This window comes from Puma concolor, chromosome B3 (assembly GCF_028749965.1).
Source record: "Puma concolor isolate L17-30 chromosome B3, mPumCon1.1.hap2, whole genome shotgun sequence".
NCBI lineage: Eukaryota > Metazoa > Chordata > Mammalia > Carnivora > Felidae > Puma > Puma concolor.
The window spans coordinates 82,835,867-82,856,189 of record NC_141672.1 but is presented as its reverse complement, the minus strand read 5'-3'; the positions used below and the strand labels follow the sequence as shown (position 1 = coordinate 82,856,189).

General features: G+C 37.1%; 1 protein-coding gene across 7 annotated transcripts in view; it reads right to left on the bottom strand.

The window, feature by feature from the left end:
• The window catches only part of CDIN1 (CDAN1 interacting nuclease 1), a 284,310-nt gene that overhangs the window by 222,051 nt on the left and 41,936 nt on the right, over positions 1-20,323 (bottom strand). For 4 of the 7 annotated variants that reach the window (XM_086710305.1, XM_086710306.1, XM_086710309.1 and 1 more), the window contains exons 2-4: positions 10,966-11,011; positions 10,013-10,077; positions 2,804-2,864 (exon numbers count right to left, since the gene is read on the bottom strand). In XM_086710305.1, the coding sequence (XP_086566431.1) occupies positions 2,804-2,864; positions 10,013-10,077; positions 10,966-11,011 (172 nt within the window). Of the gene's footprint in view, positions 1-2,803; positions 2,865-6,593; positions 6,750-10,012; positions 10,078-10,965; positions 11,012-20,323 lie in introns of all 7 variants that reach the window. The other 3 variants (XM_086710308.1, XM_025919479.2, XM_086710307.1) reach the window with 2 other exon arrangements.

The window sequence follows — 20,323 nt, the reverse complement described above, 5'->3', positions numbered from 1 at the left end:
CTTTAAAGACTTAACCAAAGTTTTGGTATAAGTGTTCCTTACATATAAAATGTCTTGTTTAATATCTCATTCAATACTGTAGAGATGTTAACAATAACAAACAACAATCCCTGTACTGTAAGATCACCATCCTTAGGCTTATCTGAAATGTTACCTATCAATTTAGTGAATAAAGAACCCAAGGAGATAACTTTTATTCTATAGGATCAAACAGAAAACAGGAATACTCAATCCAACAGTCATTTTAATTAGCTAAAAATGCATCTACTCATTTGGAAACATACTGTTTTCTTTTTGGTTCTCAGATCTTTTATTAACCATTGATTTAATTTCACCAGAAAACAGGCGTGTATTTTTCAAGAGCACTAACGCTCCCCTAAAACGAGCCTTTTTATGTTAGGTGTAGATAGCAAATGTTCCTCCTATGTTATAACCATGACATTTCTTGACAGTTTTTCAAGTTCTGTGTTCATACCAAAATTTTATCTTGATTTAGTAACTAGACAAAAAGGCTGGCTTCATTTGTATGAACAGTTTTTTCAAATATGTATGTACTTGGATGCCCTTAAATTCCCCAAGTAGAAAGAAATGCTTTCCACGAAGCTGCTTATTCCTAGTAACCCACATCAGAGCTGACACATGAAAAATGGTGAAATTACTGAAGGTAGTCCAGCCTGAATAAGGACTACCTTATTAGTTCAGGTACTTGCATCTCCCTAATTTTCATATTAATCATGTGTCCATCTTTCTCTGAAATAGGGCCATCATGCTTCATGTCAGAATTTAGCATGTAAGTAAAATTCATAGTGCTTCAAATCTCACTTGAAAATATTTGTGTGGAGAGAACAGAATGACTGATCTTATTATTACTAACAAAATGAGATTTCCTAAAATGGTCATTTCTAGCCTTGAAATAGGAAAATTAGTATTAAGATATTTGTAAAATCGACGATGACCACATCGAGTCCCTGCCCAAGTCAACAATACAGTGCGCCTGTTTAAGAGAGCTACTACGCACTGTAATGTACCAATGTCATATATTTCTCATCAATTTTTACAGTTTCCACTGATTAAATATATATTGACTCATAAAGCATTACCATCACATCAATTGTCACCAGATGCAAGCATATGTCCTTTAAGCCTTAACTGTCATATAAAAATGGCAGCTTGAGTTGTTTAGAAGCCATAATCTGGTCCGAGTTATTCCCAAATTTCCCTAATGCAGTAGCAGTCAATCAGAAAGTGCTATTATCTCTGTACTAATCTGCAGCCAAGGGAGAGAGAGAAAAAAAGTCTTTAACGACTCTTTATTTTCTTTGGCTAAGTATTCTATATATTCATGGTAAATAACAGCTTTACCGATACAGGAGAAAAATGTGTTAGTGGCTAAAAATTTTCCGTATTACTAGAAGATGGAACTTGAGGTCAGCCAGATAAGCAAGGCTCAATGGAAATATCCACTAAACATTCAAATGAATGTAAACTGCTACTATGTAAAACTTATGTATGCCAGCAGTATCATCATCTATAACAATGAGTACCATGCTTGCATCATGTTCTTTCTAGACGCTGTTAGCTCACTCTTTCTTTTCATAAGGGACGATCACTGAATTCCTACAGCACAGATACCTCAAGTTGTGAATAGAATCAACTCGTAACAAACAAGTCTGAAGACATTTAAAAACCACCTTGCTTTAGAAACAGAAAAAGTATGGTTTGCAAGGAAGAGAAGTGCATTTTATATGTTAACTATCCTATCAGATTGTGTAGACACTGCCTCAAACTATTAAAACCTTCTAGTAAATGATAGGTAATTGCTCATTTGCTGACTGTGGTGGTGCAGAGCAGACAGAAGCTGCGAGAGAAGCCATCCTTCCTTGCCCATGTAGCAAGTACAACTCGCTGCTGCCACAGCACTTAATGCGTGCAGCACTGAGTCATCTTTAATGCACACACGCATTCTCTGCCTTGCTGCTATGTTGCCCATTATAACACAACACAAAACCACTGCACACTGCATTCCGCCCCTGTGAGGTTTGCATAAGCAGCTCCAAGTGAGACTAAATCTTGTATTGCTCTCATTACAGCAGATAAATATTTCAAAGTTTAGGGATTAAATATTTTATTCTTTGGTATGCTCTCGGCCACTATTATGAGCTTCTCACAGCTTCTTCATTCATGGGAAATCTTTAGGGTTTCCTTTTCTAAATGTAAGACTATTATTTGTTTCCCCAAACAGAAAGAGATCAGAGTTAACAAGTAAGTTCAATAAATCACTTTATATTTGGTGTTACGAACAACAGTATGCTTCTTCATATAAAGAGACTTTTGTATAAGGCATGTATCTTTTATCATTATAAAAGTTTGCTAACAAAAAAAAAATCAAGTAAACATTACAGTTTTAAGTAAACAATGTCTCTCTTTATTTTCATAATAGCACAGATTTTCTCGGCCATACATCTCTTCACTTTACACAGGTATTTCTCACACTAAATTAAGACAACACATCCAGAGAAGAGCATGTCTTGAGCTGCTTGGTTGAAATTTCCCGCAAAGAAACCAAGAAGCTGTTTATACATTTGCCTTAAAAGAAGGAGACTAATTATGTGAACTGACTTATTAATATATGAAGTTCTTTGTCCAATTATTAAAACTACAAAGAGACCGGGGAGCAATTTAAGTGTCTAATGCACCTCAAAATCTCTTTTTTTAAGGTTAATTATAATTCTAAGCAAAGCTACTCTAGATAGGCCCCTTAGGTTTTCGGCAGGTTTAAGTAAAATAGTAACAATAACATTACCTCATTGGCCAGCTCCAGGAGCACTGGGGCAGCTCCATTTCTTCCCACTCCATTCAGGTACCTAGACAGACAAAGCCAAGTGGTAATGTAGTGACAAGAAAAGGCCAGCATAGACTTGTCAGCATCCCCTGTGTGTACACGTTTCTCCTGGGCAAATGCCACGCTCAACTCTAGTTAAAGTACGTTACTGTCATAGGAAAGCATTAAAGGGAAAAGGAAAACAAAAACAACTCACCTCAAAACCACTGGCAACTAACTAACTGAAGTTGGGGGCACGAAGTATGAGCGCATCGGTCTCCCCTGTTTTCATCTCCTAACATGGGACAAGGAAGCGATTTCAAAAAGAACTGTCCCTAACACCCTGGCTTTATTATACCTCAATCACGTTATGGAAAGGAAATAAGTTTGCTCTTATGGTTTGAAAAAAAGGCATCCATGCACCCATCACACCTTTTTATTTTGTTTCACAGCACTGGCTGACACCTTATTAAGAAACAAATGGAACAGACTTGTCATCGGTGGGTCAGCACACCTTGTTAGGCAATACAAGCCATCACCTTATCTGCCCTGCATTTCTGTCATAACCTCTATCCCTCCCATTCCCTAACCTAGCTAAAAAAATAACAACAACAACAACAACAACAACAACAAAACCTCTCCAAATCCATCCTAGACATGGAAGCCAGAATGATTTTATTTGTAAATAAAACTTTGGATGTGCCATTTTCCCACATTAAATCTCAAGATTAAATTATAATCACTCAAGACCTCTTGTAAACGTCTTCATGATCTGGTTCCCACCTACTGTCCTTGGCCAGCTTCATCTCTAGTCATTGTTCTGCACTCCAGCCTTCACCTGGAGAACTCATGATTCAGCTTACATTTAACTGTCTTCAATCTACCACAAGCTAGGAGTAAGTTAGGTGTCCCAAGGTACAATCGATGAGCTCCTTGTACATCTCTCCATTACTTAACAGAGCATATTGTATCTGCCTAGTTACCTGTTTACCTCAACCCATTCCCCAGTGTAAGGGTGAAAGCCCAAAGAGAATAGAGCAATTGTATTTTATTCAATTTATTATGCCTAGAACAGTTCTTGGCTTATAATAGGTGATTGCATTATACACATATATTTTTTTCTTCAATAAATGACTGATTTAATAACTTTCAACAGCCATATTGGACAAGAGAAGAGAATTAGTATGGATATTTTCTCTAGAATATGCCATTTGAGTGAATAAATTAACAATATTTGTTTGATAGTAGAAATCAAACTCAACATATGAGAGCTCCCATATAACTAACATAAGAATATACTAAATTATGTTATTTCACAAATATGTTTGTGAAGATGTATGATTTTTCTATAAAATAAATGGAATAAAAGCAAATTATTCAAGGTAGGGAGTCTCAGGATCATTAAAACTTCAAAATAGGGGCGCCTGGGTGGCGCAGTCGGTTAAGCGTCCGACTTCAGCCAGGTCACGATCTCGCGGTCCGTGAGTTCGAGCCCCGCGTCAGGCTCTGGGCTGATGGCTCAGAGCCTGGAGCCTGTTTCCGATTCTGTGTCTCCCTCTCTCTCTGCCCCTCCCCCGTTCATGCTCTGTCTCTCTCTCTGTCCCAAAAAAATAAATAAACGTTGAAAAAAAAAAAAAATTTTTAAAACTTCAAAATAAATTTAGTAAGTTCATTTCCCATATATTGGGGACTTTCTTGAAAAAATTATTTAGGAATCTAATTGTGAAATAAGCACTTTCAGAAAAAAAAGACAAAAAAAAAAAAAGGTAGCAAATGCAGTTTAGAGAAAGGTCTCTGGGAAACAGTTTAGCTCAGAATGTCACACAACTCACAATTTCATTGCACTCACAGGCCTGCTCAAGGAACAACCAAAACAGTTCAGTCAAGTCTGACCAACTAATCCAGTATTCATAACCACCAAACACGCACATTCTTTAAGGGTTCAGATTTCGGGTCAGATTAGTTAACCCTACACTGGTATTAGGATATCTTTATAACTTTCTACCTAACATTCATTTATCCCACAAATACTTGTGAGAGATAACTCATGTTGGGCCTATTCCAGGTTCTGAGGAAGCAGCCGGGAACAAAACGTCCATGGTTCCTGCCATCACAGAGATTATATTTCAGTGGAGAGACAAACAGTGAGAACACAGAAATAATGTAATGTAATAATTTAATGTTATATACTACGATAAAATGTAAACTTAGATGGGTTGGTCAGAATGCCCATCTCTAAGGGAGTGACACTTAGGTAGAGGCTCCTAAGAAAGAAAGCAGCAGGCCATGGGAGGAAGAATATTCTCAGCAAGAGAACCCTAAGTGCAAAGTCAGGAATATGCCTGGGGTGTCTGAGGACCGGGAAAGGTTCTAGTGTGACCACAGCAGAGCTTTGAGAGCTGATAGGGAATAATGACAAAGAACAGCTAGACCTCAGACCACTGCCTATGCCAGAGAACTGTTTGCACTCAAAATTATATGTTTTATGTAAATGCTGCATTAACCATTATCCTGGTAATGACCAATGGAGAACGTCCATTAGGTTTAAAGAAACAGGAGATGGTCAAACAATAACCCACTATATCTGTATAGAAACATGTTCACTCTTGGGGCGCCTGGGTGGCGCAGTCGGTTAAGCGTCCGACTTCAGCCAGGTCACGATCTCGCAGTCCGTGAGTTCGGGCCCCGCGTCAGGCTCTGGGCCGATGGCTTGGAGCCTGGAGCCTGTTTCCGATTCTGTGTCTCCCTCTCTCTCTGCCCCTCCCCCGTTCATGCTCTGTCTCTCTCTGTCCCAAAAATAAATAAACATTGAAAAAAAAAAATTAAAAAAAAAAAAAAGAAACATGTTCACTCTTAATACAGTGGACATTCCTAATTATGGGCTTACGCGACCTAGTTGCCAAGAAACAAAACCCCCAGGGTACTGATGTAACCCATCTGGGCTCCCTCAACCAGTAAACAGTAAAGGTCTGAAATGGAACCCTATCTGCCAAGGTCTACTGAGGTGCCTTCATATGTTGAAAAGGGTGGAGCTGATTCTGACCATATTTATTCTCCAGCCTGTTTCCTAACTCTATCCTGCAGCACTTCAGGAGTACCAGGGAAAAGAAATTAAGTGAAAATTACTTTGAAGTTGTAGTTGTCCTTTCTGGGAACTTTAACTGTCCTCAAGTGACACATTTTATTCAAATGTTTCGATATGCCATCACAGGGGCATGCTAATTACAGAAAACATTCAGTAAGGACATGATCAGAAATTCCTAGTGCTACCCTTCTCTGCATCCCCAAAGTATCTTGTGCAAACGTGCAGTGTAGACTTTTCATACCTTTATAATGGTATGTTTCTCTCTCCACTTAGACAGGAACCTCCTTGAGAGAGACCTACACAAACAGATGCTGAACCTTCATCCAACAGATCCTTAGCAAAGAGCTGCATTATAATTGAGACAGAAGGATGGGATTCTGAATACCACATTAAGGTGACCTGGGCCATCTTCCTAATACCTATTTGCAAATTAAAACTAGTTTGCACAGAAGCGATGTGTCATCCTCTAGCTTTGCCAGAGGAGGACCAAGAAGTGTTTATCTTGTGGGTGAAACCATCCTCCCAAGATCTTCATAGAAGGTCCATTTTATGTTTCTTTGAGTGTGAAAGATTCATTAGCATCTAAGATGAAAATAACATGTACAGATTTAAAATATTAAAGGCAAAGTTATTTGATCTTTATTATTTTCATAATAATAATTATAGTGGTAGAACTTCAAAACCTACCAAAATTCTATCTGAAGCTTACGGCTGAGTGTCACCTTTGTTGATTCTACCTTTAAAATTTCTGGAGCCCATCTCCACGCATGCAGCTGTTTTCCCACTAAAACAGAGCAGTTGAGGGCAGGCACCATGTCTTATGCACACCTGTATCCTTGATTCCTGGCATAGTAGATGAGACACAGGGAGTGCGAAGTAAATTGTGCTAATTAAATAAAAAAAGTGGTTCAAATTTTCAGAAACTATTTATGTCACGTAATGTCGATAACATATTTGAGCTAGCCTTTTTTCCGTGTGAACAGCTGAATGAAATTCAATTGATCTAATTCTCTAAAGCTCATACAGCTGGCCCTCAAACAGTGTGTGCTGGGAGAAGGGAAAAGAGAGGAGACAACATTTCTGAACCTTGCTACTGATGGGGACTTGCAAATATGACCACTGGTGAATGTGTCTCTGTGAGTGCACACCAAGCCCATGTGCAACAATTTAGATGGAACGAAATAAATTTTGCCAGGTATGTTTTCTGTTTGGAAATAACATGCCGTTCACACAGGGAGAAAGAACAGAGTTATTTTCAAAATGAACACAGAAGCTGTGTCTGCACATACACAACATGAAGAATTGAGGAAATTTCCTCAATAATTCAAAAGCTTGAGAAAATATTGTCGGCTGATATTTGGATACTTTGAATTTTCAGTTAACCATGATGGAATCACATGGTGGATTATTATATGGCTTATAAATACAGACTTCAAGTTCTGAATTGAGATCATCTCAACACTAGCAAGAATGCAGAGACACAGAAATTCTCTGACAGTGCTAGTAGGAAGCCATCACAATCTTTGTAGACAGCAATTTGGGAACATAAAATAAAATCCTTATATGCTCATTGTACCAGTAATTACATATATAGAAATCTTAGAAAACTAATCCAAAACGCAAATACTTACGTACCAAAATGTTTACCACGGTATTATTTTTATATTACAACACTGAAAACATATATGTTCAACAGAGTTATAATTCAGTAAATTTCGACACTTTCACATGATGAGGTAATGCAATCAATAAATGTTTGCAAAAAGCTCTCTACAGAGTAATATTATGTCATAAACATTTTTCTAAGTATAAAATTCAGGATTCACAATAGCATATACAGTATGACCTCATCTATATGAAAATGGATTGACAAAAGGCTAGAATGAAAAATACCACTGTGGTTATCTCTGGCTGCCACAATTATGGGCAATCACTCATTCCTTTTGAGACCATCACAAATGTGTTTAATTTCTATAATGTGCGAGTATTACTTTTTTCAAAGAAAAGGAATCAAAGAAAGTGTTAACATTGTCAAACTGCTTAAATATGTCTTGATATAACACAATTTGCCTTTATCACAATCAACTGGAAAACAGAAATCATTTAAGGCCAATTTACCTCAGAGAATACAGGGACATTTAACCATCACATTGACAAGGGGCCTGTAAGGTCAATATGTCTGAAAGGTGACAATATAGCCCATCTCCAAGCACAGAGTACAGGGCAGAAAGTCAGGAAGCAGGGGGGTAAAGTAAGAAACTGGTGAGGCTGCTTTCTTATTAGTCTGTCCATTATAGCCCAAATCTCACAGTTTTGTTTCAAAATGTTGTGACTCCTTGAAACAACTGAGATTCTCACGTTTAAATAATTTAAAGAAATACAAATATATTCTCATTATTGCTCACTCAACTGTGCATCACTGAGTAACCATATTTACAGGGAAGACTTTTATTTCTGGCTTGAGTGACTCAGATAATCCAATACAACATGTTCATACTTTGATAATTAAATGTACTTTTAAATGAAGCTAAATGTTAAAAAGCAGCACTTAGAGATCTCAGCAATCATCTAATTAAAATGGCCTTTTACAACAATGAAAATGATCGTCAGAGGACAGCCCCGCAGCCTACTGGTGGATCTCCAAATTTCTAGGGAATGCTCTATTTTCTACTGCTTATGTCAACAAGGCTTTAAAGACTGGACATGTCGTACTTTTATATGATGGCCTAAGACAGTAACTTTTACAAACAAAAATGTACTTTTTGACATGGAAGTAACTGTCCAGTCTTCCTTTGGAGAGTATGGATTCCAACTGGATTCCAAAGCACTTGCTGACTTCATAGCACTTTGGGAGCCATTCTTCAGTTTTTATTGATGATTAAGGTTCTAACGTTAACTGTTGGTGTCACTGAGGAGGGTATAATTGTTGAAAAAAATCAACTCAAACTTTACAAAGACTTGTTTAGAGGGGAATTCTCCTAGACACAAAAGTGTGTGTATGCATGCGGTGTGTGTATCTTTAGTGGATGCCACTACTGAACACTGAACGTAACTCTAATATATGGTATAGTGTGTAATTTTTTAAAAGGATAACTTCAATAACTTTTTAATAAACACTTCTCAGTTCTTAAAAAATGACTTTACAGAAACATGATACCAACACTGAATCTAGACATTCATTTCATTCATAAAATATTCGTGCATAAAATCATTCGTCTAAAATTGGTGGTGTCACTCTCACCACAGACACGTTGATCTGTCAATCTTAAGTGTAATACCTTAAGAGCATATTTCAGACAGTCTTCCTTTCCAATATGTCCTTGAAATATTTAAGAAACCAACCAACGATTCTAATGTAATCCATTACCATTTATGGTTGTAAATTATTCAGTCATATCACAAAGACAATAACCTTTTTAGAATCTTTTTAAAAGAGATATTTTAAAGATTCTGTTTTAGAAGAGAAGTTGAAAACTATTTATAATAAACTAGGCTGAAATTAAAATATCCCCTAGACACCACGTTGTTGATTTAATATCCAGATTTTCTTTTTAAAATACAAAACCCCACTTAAAATGTGACAGTTGTATATTACACATCGTCATACGTCCTTACTTGACATGTCTTTTTTTAATTCTAAAATGGCAAGCCCAGTACCTATGAGTGTGCAACCAAATGCAAATAGAAGTGCAACCAAATTCAATCTTATTTTCGAATATATTTTTTGACTTGCTGATCTAAGTAAGAAATAAAACTTAGTTTGAGAACTTTCACACATATATGTAGATATGTGCACGTTGACGTACGCATCTATACAAGATACACACTTAGAGCAAGTTTAAAGTAGCCAACTGAGATTTCATAATACTGTAAGGATTTCTTACACAGTATACGCACATACACCCAATCAAGACAGTCTCACCATATTCTTCAAACATAGCATTTGAGAAATCACTCAAAGATATACCTGAAGTCTTAAGTAAGACTTATATCACAACGCCTTGGAATGTTATACAGACAATTAATCTAGTAACCTAATTTATTCATAATTATTATTACAATTAATAGGTGCTATGATACCCTCTAGTGGGGCAGGCAGGTCATACCTCTGATAATAACTTTCGATCGCCTCTGAAGTATGATGTTTGGCATGTGTTCTTTTGATATGTTTCTGAAACAAAACAAAAAAGATCTTTATGTTGTGTCACACATCAGGTTCAAGAGCAGAAAGACGTATTCCTTCATCCCAATGTCTAGCACATAGGGCCAGCTGAATAATAGTTTGGGGATCTGGGTGGCGGTGGGTCTTTTTGCCTTCTACTCTATGAAGCTATGCATTTTAATCCCTGCTGCTTGGCTGGGATGTCTTCAGACCGTACCACAAGGTACAGTATACATGTAAAAGCCAACGGGGTCACAGTAATTGAATCTAAATAAGTTTGCTTAGGGTTGCAGAGGGCAAAGAAAAACTTGTTCCCTCTTTCAACCTTTGTATTAATTTTCCCTCAATTCAATTCCATCTAAGTCCTCTGCACTCTAGTTTTACAATCCAATTGCCATTTTTAACCAGGAAGAACATTGCTTAAAAACAACTTATTTGAAAACTACAAAAAGTAATTCCATAGAGACTTGCCACTTGACTGACACCTGTCATCTCATGATAAATGACTCCATTTTCTGCCTCTCTTGCCTTCTGCCACTCCAGCAATGGTCATTTATCATCATCTCTGTCAGCAATGGAAAGCGGCACTGACAGTGCAAGTCAGCAAACATTTAGCACATGGAACCACGCAACACAGGGAAATTATTATTGTCAGAATAATAATGGTTTAGCATAATTTATTACAGGTCCACCAAATAAGCAAAGGCTAGATGTTATTAGACAGATGGATGGGTAGGCTTGGCAGGCCTCCACTGAGACGCAGGCGGTGCTCGATGTGGAAAGGAGAACATCCTCCAACCCAATCAGAGAGCTGGCAGTTCAATTACAAAGAAATAAAGGGACATTCATCATTCAATTAGGCACCTGTCAACCCTCACAAAGGAGAAAACTTCTAACCTGGTACTCCTGGGAGAAGATGCTCAGCAGAGTGGCCTGCGATTGACTGGAACAAATAAAAGAAGGACAAAGTTAATTACTGGAGTGCACGGCAAAGAAACAAAAGAGAAAGGAGCTTCAAAGGTAGGCCTGCTGCCCTGTAATCTAACAGAACATGAAAACAAGTGTGGAAAAGTTGTTCCAGATGAACACCTCAAACAAAGGCTTCCTGCTGCTAGGTCAAGGAGAGAGAAAAAGGGAAAGGAAAAAATATGGATGGCCTCACAGCAAACTATCATACAATTTAGATGTTTTTTAACTTTAGAATGATTATGAATCCTAATCTGCAGCACGTAGCTATGTTAAAGGAGACTAAAAGGAGGCAAGGTGTATTTCCATCAGTAAATGGTAAGGGTGAAACCCCATGAACAGTGCAGAATGTGCAGTTCACATACTGGCAACATCCTAAATTTATTTTGTTAGTGGACGCGTATCCTCTTCCGCAGCTATCTTGGAGTCAGGGGAACAAACTTTAGTCTTCACCGGAAGTAGCACTGAGAAACCACCGGAACATTATTACAGACACTAGCAGGGCTGAAAACAGAGGTCTGCACAGCAGAAAGCCGAGGTCCTTGGAGTCCGTCATTCCCAAAGACTGCCATAAGCCTTATTCATCTAAGACTCCACACAATGTCAAACACCTGGCAGTGAAGCAACCTGGAAAACATTCTTCCCAAGTGGGAATTTTCCTCTCACAATTGTTAACATTGAGAAATGGAACAGAATTTTTTTTTTCTCTAAAAAGCAATCAATATCCTACTGCTACTCTTTTTGATTGCCCTCTGTAGATAGATCTACCTTATCATATCTTGAGAACAATTAATTATTTCTGATATATTTTCCTACTAAATGCTATCTGAACAAATTACAGTGTTAATAATTCGACTTTTATAGTACACCAAAGCACTATGAATAATTAAAAATTTTCTATGCATGAATGAAACCTCTTAAGCTCATCACAGGTAATTTGGAGAGTGTGAAATAACAATGACACCATATTTCTTTACTTGCTGCCACAGTGTTGTCGTCTTCTGTATACCAACATAGATTTGGCTTCTAACTACTTTTCGTTCTTATCAGATTACCAAGAAAAAATAACAAAAACAAAAACAAAACCACGATAAACATTCATCAAGGAAAACTGATAGTTACTAAAGAACCGTTTCAATAACTCAAAAGCCCTAAGTAATGATTGAATAAAATTATAAACTCATTGTAATCCAATTTTTTTCAATTTCCCCTTAAAACTAGAAACCGTTCTTTGAAAGAGCCAATTCTAACATCTTCCTATTATTCCTGGCTTGCGTGAACTTCATAGGAAATCACATGCCCCAGGTAGGGTTTCTGACAACCAACTTCTGGGAAAAAAAAAAAAAAAATGGCAAAATTAACCCCAAATCTTTATAAGCTACTGAATAAGTCAATATGTTAGATATTTATGTGCAATAAATACACATCTCCTCATTATACTGCAAAATATAGTTAGGTTAGCCATTTAGTGATAAACAAAATATTAGTCTCTAAGTATCAGAAAATATAATGGAAATAAATGTGCTTGTATAGGCAAGTTGGGGACCAATGAGCAATGACCAATGACTAATGAGGAGGAAACAAAACTGTGAATAAAACAAAAGTGTACATGTGGACACCAAAAATGGGAAGGGTAAGAGACAGCTGGAGAAATAAACCCAGGAATAAAGACTTCAGCATGATAAGATGTTCAGGAGTTGAGGGTACTGTAAAAATGGAGGATGAGATCATGTCTGTATCCAGGAAACTACCTTTAAAACTGCTTAGAATTCAATTCAGCTGAAGCTGTGGACACAGCCTATGGAGTAACCCATTTTCTCAATGGCCAGAGGGGTTAGAGAGAAGATTCCAGGAAGAGGTAAAAACTGGTCTCGACATAGAGTAAATGATCTACTTAACATAGTAACAAAGACAGACAGACCTGGGTCCAAAATGCTTTGGGTTTGGGTGACAAGACAAAGCTGTATAGGGCTGAATGTCATTTGCTGGGTTTTTGCCAATCAGACTACGTGTTTGTTCCTCTATGTGCTAAGCTTCTAGAAGAGTGTTCTGAAAAAGCCTCACACCTTAAAGGGCAGGAAAGTATTACTGCGACGGAGACATTGATTGACTCCAGTGTATATTACTTGTTACTTTCCTCCAGAGTGTTAATTCTGATATACCAAAGGGAAAGAGGCAAGTGGAGAGAGCCATCACAGTCTTCAGGGGTACAGCCATGAAGGGCTTCCCACATCTGCCCTTCTCCCACTGCAACCTCCCAGTGTTTGATTTGACTGGCTAAGAGGGCAGGAGTTTTGGAATAAATTCAACAATCAGTAGGTTCGCAAGGAATATGGCTTTTAACCAAAGAAGAGGGGAGAAAAAGACAATATATAACTAAAAAGTCTATCTTGAGTACCACAATCAGTCAGCAGTATTCACTGAGCATCTTATAATGTCCCAAGGTCATGCATAAGGAGAAATATGCCATCAAAAATTTTAAAAAAACATTAAAGGAAACATTAAGTAATTGACTTACAGACTTTCAACATGTACATGCAAAAAAAAAAAAAAAACACAAAAGGCAAAAATTGGAACACTGTCAAGTACCAACATATTTTTTAGGGATCTAGTGAAGCAAATCACACTCTGAATCTCACATATTTCAAGACTACATTGGCTTTGGAGCCTATATGCGTCACTAGCGTATACGTGTTTTAAATTTACATGTTCAAAAATACAGTCACTTATTTTGTACAAATGCCCAAGATATATTATTTAAAACCTCTTCAAAACTCAGTTTTGTCTTTTTTCCCATGCTGCCCTCCCAGACTAAGCACCTCACCCTGCAGCTGTCTGGGAAAAGAAGAGCAAGCCGGTGGACCCCTAGACTGGCTATGTAAAATGTTGCCCGAGTCACGTGTAAGTGTCTGCATGAGCAGTAGCAGTCATGTTGCAGCAGCGGGGAACAAGCACGAGGTCAGAGCCGAAACAATGAGCATCAGCAGAGACGATGGAAAAAGCCCAGGTCCTTGAGAACACTGTTGAGCTGCTCAAGCAACCATGAATTGCACTGAGCACCCTCCATACTTCTTCTGAGTAATAATATATGCCTTTTTTTTTTTTTTTTAAACCTTCAAAAAGAAGAAACAAACCCACCCAGGTGTCTATGTGCCCTGGAAGAAGGAGCCATAATGGAGGCAGAATGAGAAAGGGTACTCCGTCATGACGGCACGTGCATGGGGTGCAATACGTGGAAAGAGTTCTAATTCTCTTAACTGGTAGGTACTATGTTTGGCTTCCTTAACATTGTCCCTCTGCTTGTCGCTGTGTCACCAAGTTGATGTGCCCAGAGATCATAAATTGGGGGGCAGGGGGGTGTATATGATTTTTCCATATAGACTTTAAATACTGATGGGGTACTACGTACTCTCATTTTATGTTGCATTCAGGACTCTTCAAATGCCAGGTATACGACAAGGCAATACACCAGCTCCCCATTCAAAATTTAACTTAACGTGTCCACAAATCCATCCAGCTAAGATACTCAGTAACCTGAAGGATATTAGAGAAAATGAACATCAGAGGGTTTCATGAGTGCTGCAGAGACTAAGAGCAGAGCTGAGGCACAGACTTTGTGGCAATGCAACTTTCATACAAGGAGGAAGTCCTCAAGTTCCCAGGTGGAGACTTAAAAAAACAGAATCTTAAGGAAGAAGATACCACACATTTTATGTTCCTCCTCTTCTCAAATACCCAACCTCTGGAAAAAAGACCATAAAAAAGTAAGTACCATTACTTAATTTTCAAGTTCCTTTTGCTACAGAATCTGGGAAGCTTAAATGTCTACACCCTACTGAGCTCAAAATTCTCTGAGCAAAATAAATATTATTTCTGGGACTCAGAAAGCAGTAAACCAATTAAAGGGACGTGAAGCAGGATACTCCTACAAACCAAGAGACTTGGAGACCTCCCAGTTACAGCCTCTCTAAGTCTGTGAAAGAGTGCAATGGAACACTGGCTCTACGTGGTTAATGATGCAGAGTACTGGTCAGGGAAGGTCTTCTATGAAAGCAATGCATCCACCCTCCCTCGCTCCCACCTTCCTACACACCTACGCACAAATCTGAAATGGAGAGCCTCCCCACCCCCACCACCCCCCCGCCGCTATGAAATCAAAATGAAACTGCCTTTCCAACACTTCCCAGAAATCAGTTCTACAAGGCAGGTATACAAGTACCCCCATTTGAGCATTTATATGATATCACGTTACACTCCAGACAACCTGCGAGGTAGGCATTGTTGCTTTTTTCATAGAAAATTGAAGCCATGGGATGTCAAGCATTTTGACCAAATTCCATGGCCTCAGACAATATTCCCTTTTTAAAAAAAATCAAACTGCAGTGTTCCTTTTACCAGCTACATAAAAATGCTGTTCTTTTTTGTGTTGAAATATAAAAGAACTATTGAATTCAGGAAGCAGTCTAGGATTAAAAAATTGTTGGGTAATTTCCATTATTCTCCCTGCAGCTAAGGTATGTTTTGTTAATAACCACACCATTGCCTGAAGTGTCTCTATGTGAATGCATACATGTCTTTTGCTCAAAATGTTATTTACTGCATACAAAGCAGCTTTAAATCCTTCCTTGAACAACACAGTATAAATAATCCAATCAGTCTTCTCTACAGAGGACAACACCCTCTACAAGTGCTAATTTCATTAAATAATATTTAATGAAGAGTTTCTTGGTTATAAAATAGTATGCATTCTATGTAAAATGCAGAGATGTCCATTGTTAGCATTCTGACATGAATCTTTCCTGTGTTTTTACTCTGTGTCTGCTCTGTGTGTGTCTATGTGTCTAGACACACACATTTTAAAAATTATGTGTTTTGAACATATCTTGTAAAATACCTTCATTATGTAAGATATTAACATTTATATTTGCTATTACATATTTCTCTTTTTAAACTATTTTTATTGTGAACAAGACACATTTCTAAAAAAAAACATGAAACAGTGGGTTAGTATATAAAAAACAAAAACATACAGAGCCACTAGGTCAACAGATAGAACACTGCTAGCACCCCAAAAAACACCCTATTCAATCACCAACCTTTCCCTCTCACAAATGAACCCGATCTTTCTGTTAATCTCTTTCCTGCTTTTCTTCCTAGTCTTACCATCCAAATATGTATCACTAAGCTGTACAGGTTAGCTCTGCCTTGTGCTAACTTTACATTAATGGAACCACAGTGTGTTCTTCTGTATCTGGCTTCTTTCATGCAACAGTATGTCTGTGAAAGTCATCCAGTTATTTTCAGGGCAGTTAAATTGTTTTCACTGTTACACAGTGTATTCTATTGTATAAGTGTATACCACATTCGTCTCGTCTCTTCTATTGTTGATGGACATCTGAACTGGTTCCAGTCTTTTGCTAATGAAAATAAGGTTGCAGTAAACAATCTTGCCCATCTTTATGTGAAAAAGTGCTCGCGTTTCTAATGAGTATATATATATAGAAGTGAAATTCTGAGTCATCTGACATACACATTTCTTGCTTCCGTAGATAACTATCAAACGGTATTTCCAAGTGTTCATGACAATTTTAAAGTCCCACCAGCATTAAAGGACAGTCCCCATTGCTGAGCATGCTTGTCACACTTTCTTTCAATCCATAGCTTTTTTTTTTTTCATTTTCTTTACGAAAAGAAGTGCAGAAGCCTTTAATTTTGATGAAATTCAATTTATCAATTCTTTGACTATTCACACTTTCTATATGTCTTTTCTAAGAAATCTTTGCCTACCTACAGTCATGAAGATATTTTCATACATTTTCTTTTAGAAGCCTAATAATGTTAGCTTTTACATTTAGGTCTCTGGTCTATCTTAAATCTGTACATTAAGACAGGAATTGCAGTTTGTTTTTGTTCTTTTTGTAAAAATATCTACTTGACCACGTACCACGTGCCCACCAAATTATCACTATTGCCTTTGAGGAAACCAAGTATCTGAGGGTCTATTTTGGGACTTTCTAATCTTTTCCAGTAATTTATACATTTACCACAGATACCACATTGCAGCTAAGCCATTTAAATTTAATGTAATTGCTGATATATCTAGGATTAAGTTGATCATCTTACTGTCTTACCCACCATACACTCTCTATCTCTCCTTTCTTAGTTTTCATTGGTTTAATACTTACTCTTCACTATTTGAACACCAGCAACTTGGAAGTTGTACATTCTTTACAAGTTATACTATTTTTTTACTGATTATCCTACATAATCATATGCCTCCTCAAATGATCAAAATTTATTATTAATTAGTGATGAACTGCTGCCTGGAAAATACAGAAACTTTATGATACTATCTATAGTTCTCCTCTCCTGTAATATAAGATAGTATGGGCGTTGTTTTAATTCTGCATATATCTTAAAATCACTGCTATTGTTTTATACAGTCTCTGTTTATTCAGATATACCAACATGTAAACCATTTTACTGCCCTTCATTTCTTTCTTCTCCATTCTTCCTTCTGGAATAACTTTTGTTTAGTAAATCCATCAGTACAGATGTGTAGGTGATACCAAATTTTGGCTCTTTCAATGATAAATGTATCTTATTTCTCTATCTGGTTTCAAGAGTTTTTAAAAAACCTTTAGTTTTTAGGATTTTTAATTACAGTATTTTGTAAACTCCTGCTAAGAATCTGTTGAATTTCTTACATGTGGCTGGATATCATTCATCATTTGGCGAATATTCTTAACTGTTATTTCTTCAAACATTGCTTTAGCAATCTCCTCCTCCTGAGACTACAAATACATGTACTGAGCCACCTTACTACATCCTCCAACTCTTACTCTCTCTTCATATGTTCCACCTTTCTGTTATTCTTTGCTATTCTATGTTACATTCTGGGTATTTTCTTCTGTTCTATCTTCCAGTTCATTAAGTCTCTCTTCAATAATGTCTAATTTGCTGTTAAATCCATCCAAATTTGGTTTGTGTATTTTCCACTTGTAGATTTTCTATTTGATTATTTTCCAAATAAGTCCCTTGTAGTATGCTTCAATCTTAACTCCTTCAGTAAAGTCCAATTATAAAAATGCTATTTAGTATTACAGTAAGTAGAGACCCTGTAAGTCTATTTCTACAGCTTCCACTAGCTTTCATTCATGTTGTCATGTCTACTTATGTGACTGAATATCTCTCACTATATGTCATTCTACTTGAAAAACTGGTTTATAAATAATTTGAATACTAAAATAATGTTATCTTTCTCCAGAGATAATTCTGATTTGATTCTGGGAGCAAAAGAGGTCTAGGATCAGCTTAGTCAATTTCAGGCAATAATTTTGGGGGCCAAGGAGGTGAACCTCAAAATGACATGTAGATGTTTTACTTTCAGTTCACATTTACTCCTAGGGTATAGCTCTTTAGGGTCCCATCTTGAAGTGGGACATTTAGAGCAGCTCCCACCTTGGTGGCCCCTGCTCCTTAAACCTTGTCTTCTAGCCCTACAAAACTATTAAAAGTTCTGCTCAGGATTTGACTACATCTCATGAAAAAAAACATTAAATTAGAATTCAATGATTAAATAGTTCCCTAAAAGCCCTTATTTTCAGAAATTAAAAAAAAATGCATTTCAAACTAACTCATAAAGAAGAAATCATGATGGAAATAACAAAAATACATCCAATTAAGCAATGACGGTGGTACATACCAACAGCTGTAGGAAATCTATTTCAAAGATTAGATATTAGTGTGAAAAGAGAAAGGAACTGATTTTATTCTAGGAGATTCTAGCTAACTGGAGATCTTAGCAAATAAATTAAAATTGGAAAATATGAAAGAGAATCAAGAAAGAAGAATCAAGGGTACCTTGGCAGCTCAGTCAGTAAAGCACCCAACTCGATTTCAGCTCAGGTTATGATCTCATAGTTCTTGAGACAGAGCCCCACATCTGCAGGTGTTAGCACAGAGCCTGGTTGGGATATTCTCTCTCTTTCCCTCTCTCTCTGCCCCTCCCCCACTCATCCACTCATTCTCTCTCCCTCTCTCTCAAAATAAATAAACTTAAAAAAAAAAGAAGAATCCAAGAGGAGTTGGATAAACTGACCTTTAAGATTCCTTCCTGCTCTAAGTCCTGCCCTATTCCAAATGTTCTGATTTAGTTAAAATCTTAAGTATCCAGACTTATTTCCTTTCTAATTTATTTAGGTATTAATTTTTTAGAATAAGCCGTAACATAAATCAGATAAAGAATAAAAAGCCTGGGTGAGAAACACTCACTTTCTCTTGCAAGACCAACTGTGTGGTCATTTTTCTTTAAAGCAATCCCAATAACTTCAACACAATATATAAGTAATAGATACATTTGTAAGAAGTATTTATTAATTCTTCCTACAATTATTTCCTCTGATTTTTTTCCTTATTTAATAAATCAGATTAAGCTACATGATAAGAAATGCTCAAATTAGGTCTGTGCTAATTTTATTATGATTGCAGAGACAGAGAATAGGTAATGATAGATGAATAACAACAGCTGTATATAGACATTTATAATCTTTCCTTCATTGGTTAAAATTCAACTTACTTCCAACTCTGTATCTTCCACCATGTTCTTCATTTACTTCCAAGTATGCTCTGTCTTCGTGAGCCACACCTGCCTATGTTTCAAACTACTGTCCATCGCTATTTCTCTTCATGACTTAATGACTTTACCTAGGAGGACTTTGGTTCCATAAATTCTATTCAGCCTCCACTCCACAGCAATCTCACTTCTGACTTCACTTTTTAGCAGAAGCAAAGGTCACAGAGACTTCCTCACCACCAAACCCCGAAGACATATATATATTTTTTAATATAATTTATTGTCAAGTTGGCTAACATACAGTGTGTCAAGTATGCTTTTGGTTTTTGGGGTATGTCTACCCCAATATGTCTATTTCTTATCCTAACTGACCTCATGACAACATTTTGCTCTTATTATTATCCCTCTTTTCTTTAAAAAAAAACTTTCCTCCTATGAATTCCAGGGTACTGTTTTCTAATGATTTTCCTTCTACCCTGCTAAACACCCATCTTTCTCTCTCCTACAGGCTGCACATCATCTTCCCTGTGGTTTCCCAGAATGTCTCTTCAACCCTCTTCTCTTTCACCCTACATGCTCATGCTGGTGATGGCACATCCTGCTGTGTTCCCATAACCACTTCTGTAACTCCCAAATATGTTTTTTCTGATCTCCATCTCTCCATAGACTTGGTCTCCATTTTATTGCTACTTATGGCATATTTCACCTATTTGG